We start from the raw sequence: 5,000 nt of genomic DNA, 5'->3' as shown, positions 1-5,000 counted from the left end.
CTATCTGTCTCTCTCTGTCTCTCAATCTCTCTCTCTATCTTCCAATCTCTCTCCCTATCTCTCAATCTCTCTCTCTCTCTCCATCTCTCAATCTCTCTCTCTCTATTACTCAATCTCTCTCTCTCTATCTCCCAATCTCTCTCTATTTCTCAATCTCTCTCTCTATCTCTCAATCTCTCTCTCTTTCTCTCTCTCTCTCTCTCTCTCTCCCTCTCTCTCTCTCTCTCTCTCTCTCTCTCTCTCTCTCTCTCTCTCTCTCTCTCTCTCTCTCTCTCTCTCTCTCTCTCTCTCTCTCTCTCTTTCTCTCTCTCTCTCTTTCTCTCTCTCTCTCTCTCTCTCTCTCTCTCTCTCTCTCTCTCTCTCTCTCTCTCTCTCTCTCTCTCTCTCTATCTATCTATCTCTCAATCCCTCTCTCTCTATCTCTAAATCTCTCTTTCTCTCTATCTCTCAATCTCTCTCTATATATCTCTCAATCTCTCTCATTATCTCTCAATCTCTCTCTCTCTATCTCTCAATCGCTCTCTCTCTCAATCTCTCTATCTCTCAATCTCTCTCTATCTATCTCTATCTATCTCTCAATCTCTATCTATCTCTCAATCTCTCAATCTCTATCTATCTCTCAATCTCTCCCTATCTATCTCTCAATCTCTCCCTATCTGTCTCTCAATCTCTCCCTATCTATCTCTCAATCTCTCTCTATCTATCTCTCAATCTCTCTCTATCTATCTCTCAATCTCTCCCTATCTATCTCTCAATCTCTCTCTATCTATCTCTCAATCTCTCCCTATCTATCTCTCAATCTCTCTCTATCTATCTCTCAATCTCTCCCTATCTATCTCTCAATCTCTCTCTATCTATCTCTCAATCTCTCCCTATCTATCTCTCAATCTCTCCCTATCTATCTCTCAATCTCTCCCTATCTATCTCTCAATCTCTCCCTATCTATCTCTCAATCTCTCCCTATCTATCTCTCAATCTCTCCCTATCTATCTCTCAATCTCTCTCTATCTATCTCTCAATCTCTCCCTATCTATCTCTCAATATCTTTCTATCTATATCTCAATCTTTCTCTATCTATCTCTCAATCTATCTCTATCTATCTCTCAATCTCTCTCTATCTATCTCTCAATCTTTCTCTATCTATCTCTCAATCTCTCTTTACTTACATCTCAATCTCTCTCTACTGACATCTCAATCTCTCTCTATCTATATCTCAATCTCTCAATCTCTCTCTATCTTTCTCTCAATCTCTCTCTATCTATCTCACAATCTCTCTCTATCTATCTCACAATCTCTCTCTATCTATCTCTCAATCTCTCTCTATCTATCTCACAATCTCTCTCTATCTATCTCTCAATCTCTCTTTATCTATCTCTCAATCTCTCAATCTCTCTCTATCTTTCTCTCAATCTCTCTCTATCTATCTCTCAATCTTTCTCTATCTATCTCTCAATCTCTCTCTATCTATCTCACAATCTCTCTCTATCTATCTCTCAATCTCTCTCTATCTACCTCTCAATCTTTCTCTATCTATCTCTCAATCTCTCTCTACCTACATCTCAATCTCTCTATATCTATCTCTCAATCTCTTAATCTCTCTCTATCTATCTCTCATTCTCTCCCTATCTATCTCCCAGTATCTCGCTATCTATCTCTCAATCTCCCTCTATCTATCTCTCAATCTCTCTATATCTGTCTCTCAATCTCTCTCTACCTATATCTAAATTTCTCTCTATCTATCTTTCAGTCTCGCTCTATCTATCACCGTATTCTCTATCTATCTCTCAATCTCTTTATATCTCTCAATCTCTCTCTGTCTATCTCTCAATCTCTCTCTATCTATCTCTCAATCTCTCCCTATCTACCTCACAATCTCTCCCTACTTATATCTTAATCTCTCCCTATCTATCTCTCAATCTCTCAATCTCTCCCTATCTACCTCTCAGTCTCTCCCTATCTCTCCCTATCTATCTGTCAATCTCTTCCTATCTATCTGTCAATCTCTCTCTTTCTATCTGTCAGTCTCTCTCTAGCTATCTCTCAATCTCTATATACCCATCTCTCAATTTCTCTCTATCTATCTCTCAATTTCTCTCTAACTATCTACCAATCTCTCTCTATCTATCTCTCAATCTCTCTATATATATCTCTCAATCTCTATTTCTATCTCTCTCTTTCTCTATACCCATTCATCTATTCTTGTTTTTTCTCTGTCTCGTTTATATTTGTCTATATTTTTCCTTCTTTATATTTTCACTTTACCCTTGCCTTTTTATTTCTTTTTTTAATTCATTAGGGCGCGTTTCTTCTGTCTCTGTGTCCGCCCGTCCCGTTCTCTCCCTCTCACAACTTCTCCTTTCCACATCCATCTACCCCCCCGCCCCGACCCTTTCCGACACGCCGTCCGACTTACAAACTGCTGCAGGAGCCTGTTGCACGTGTCCAGCGTCACTTCCTTGACCTTGGGGACCTCGAGCGCCCACGGGAAGATATCCTCCAGCGCCTCGGCGATGAGGAGCTCGGCCGCATGTCTCGCCCTGACGGCATCCACTACGTTGCTCACGTGTTCCGTCAAAGCCCGGGCGCCCTTTTGGACACTGCGGAACCTCGCCTCTTCCGCGATGAACTTCGAACTCGTCGTCTGCCGGTTCAAGAACGACGTTTGAAAAGGCCCGGTAATGTGTACCATTGCAAGTGTTGTTGGGATAAAGTATGAACTCGAGATGTGATTGTTTTCTGTAATTGTCCCAGATAATAAGCTTTGAAAATTTTATTTCTGAGCAAGTGTTTTAAGTTGAATTTGCAGTATAATAAGTAGTTGAAGCTGGTATGAGGAAAGGCTAACATACCTGATTCATAATTCCTAGTTTCTGAGACACGTAAGTCGACATTCTGTTGCTTTTCTTGACGATGGAGTGGAAGTTAACTCGCTTCATTTTGCCTTGAATCGAATGGTCCGTATCGGCCCGGTATTTGTGCACTGAAATGGACGAGCAGTCGGATCAACATTTCATGAGAACGAAGCATTTGCCTTCAATTCTGTTGAACACAAGCTCACTCCTCCACTTCCTCTTCCTCCTCTAATTTTTCCTCTTGTCAACATTTTTTTCTCTGGCGCCCTCGAAAATCGACCTGCATCTCAAAACTCTGTGACAAATACATTGATAAATGGAATGAAATAGATTGAAAAGATTGCGATATAGATAAAAAACAAAATCAAGACGACCCCGAAAAAAGCATGATATCGGCCCTAGGAAAACCACATGCCCATGCCCCGCCCACACTGGCCCTACCCAGATCAATGGCGCGGGTGTACTCGTTGATTTCTCTGGCTGCCTCGTTGATGCGACCATGGGCGGCTTCGAGATTCTTCTGGTCGCGATGCTGGGCGGGGGTCCCTCTCAGGAGCTCGTTCAGGTAAAGCGGGTACCTGAGGGAAAGGCGCTGCGTTGCAGGTTTGTTGAAGGAAAGAGTAAATATCTTTAAGACTGATAGGAAAGGGGGGGGCGCTTTTGGAGGAATTGACGAACTGTGCTTAAACAGTTTGATTAACAGGGGATCGGAAAAGTGACTAACTTGAAATTACGTGTGGTTCTGAAGAATAGGTAATGAATGTATTTATAAAGATATACACATACACACACACACACACACACACACACACACACACCCACATACACACACACACACACACACACACACACACACACACACACACACACACACACACACACACACACACACACACATATACACACACACACACACACACACATACACACACACACACACACACACACACACACACACACACACACACACACTCACACACAGATACTGCATGAACATGCATGTAAATCAGTGCACGTTTATAAGCGTCTGTGACGTGACTCACTTGAGGACGCGCTGCACAGGCTTGATGAGAACACTGTTGACATCGATGAGATGCGCTTTGTGTCTCCGCAGTTCCTCCGTCACCGTCTTGAGCGCCAAATGGGCGTCCTCTTCGCCCTCGTACTGCAGGCAGAGGGCGGTCATTACAAGGGATTCTGTGTGTGTGTGTGTGTGTGTGTGTGTGTGTGTGTGTGTGTGTGTGTGTGTGTGTGTGTGTGTGTGTGTGTGTGTGTGTGTGTGAGTGTGAGTGTGTGTGTGCGTGTGCGTGTGCGTGTGCGTGTGTGTGTGCGTGAGCGTGTGCGTGTGAGTGTGAGTGTGAGTGTGAGTGTGCGTGTGCGTGTGCGTGTGCGTGTGCGTGTGCGTGTGCGTGTGCGTGTGCGTGTGCGTGTACGTGTGCATGTACGTGTGCGTGTGCGTGTGCGTTTGCGTGTGCGTGTGCGCGTGCGTATGCACAACCATCTGTCTAGCTACATAGCACCCATACATTCCTCTTTTTGATAATACATAGCCATAATATAAATGTTTATATATAAGCACACACATGCACCACTGCCTATCACTTCAATCATTCTAGAAACCCTAGAGAAAAGTGAAGAAATAACAAGGACCGCCCCCCCCCCCTCCCCGTGCTCAAAAGACCACAAGGGACAGCTGACCTTCTTGAGCAAAGGGATGACCTCCACGTTGTAGTTGGAGCAATACACTTTGTAGACCTCGCATAAGTCGTCCGCGTGCTGCAGGAACACGCGCCCGACCTGCATGTCCTCCTCGGGGTTGCAGAGGGCGGCCTCCAGGTCAGCCAGGAACCTCTTGGCCGCACTCATCACCTGCAAAGGAGAGCGGGTGACTGGGCAGGCCGGAAGGGTGCGAATATGGTGATGGTGATGATGGTGGTGGTGGTGGTGGTGGTGATGATGATGATGATGATGATGATGATGATGATGATGATGATGATGATGATGATGATGATGATGATGATGATGATGATGATGATGATGATGATGATGATGATGATGATGATGATGATGATTATGATGATGATGATGATGATGATGATGACGGTGACAGCGATAATGATGTAACAATAGGCCTATTGACAGTGATAA

General features: G+C 44.1%; 1 protein-coding gene across 3 annotated transcripts in view; it reads right to left on the bottom strand.

The window, feature by feature from the left end:
- Nucleotides 1-5,000, bottom strand: part of LOC125024671 (dynamin-binding protein-like) — a 20,249-nt gene that overhangs the window by 10,281 nt on the left and 4,968 nt on the right. For all 3 annotated transcript variants that reach the window (XM_047612468.1, XM_047612469.1, XM_047612470.1), the window contains exons 4-8: nucleotides 4,551-4,721; nucleotides 3,896-4,017; nucleotides 3,294-3,430; nucleotides 2,850-2,980; nucleotides 2,414-2,641 (exon numbers count right to left, since the gene is read on the bottom strand). In XM_047612468.1, the coding sequence (XP_047468424.1) occupies nucleotides 2,414-2,641; nucleotides 2,850-2,980; nucleotides 3,294-3,430; nucleotides 3,896-4,017; nucleotides 4,551-4,721 (789 nt within the window). The remainder of the gene's footprint in view (nucleotides 1-2,413; nucleotides 2,642-2,849; nucleotides 2,981-3,293; nucleotides 3,431-3,895; nucleotides 4,018-4,550; nucleotides 4,722-5,000) is intronic.

The sequence above is a fragment of the Penaeus chinensis genome, unplaced genomic scaffold (assembly GCF_019202785.1).
Source record: "Penaeus chinensis breed Huanghai No. 1 unplaced genomic scaffold, ASM1920278v2 CTG_2781, whole genome shotgun sequence".
NCBI classification, from domain to species: domain Eukaryota; kingdom Metazoa; phylum Arthropoda; class Malacostraca; order Decapoda; family Penaeidae; genus Penaeus; species Penaeus chinensis.
This window is presented reverse-complemented; position numbering and strand designations above follow the sequence as displayed.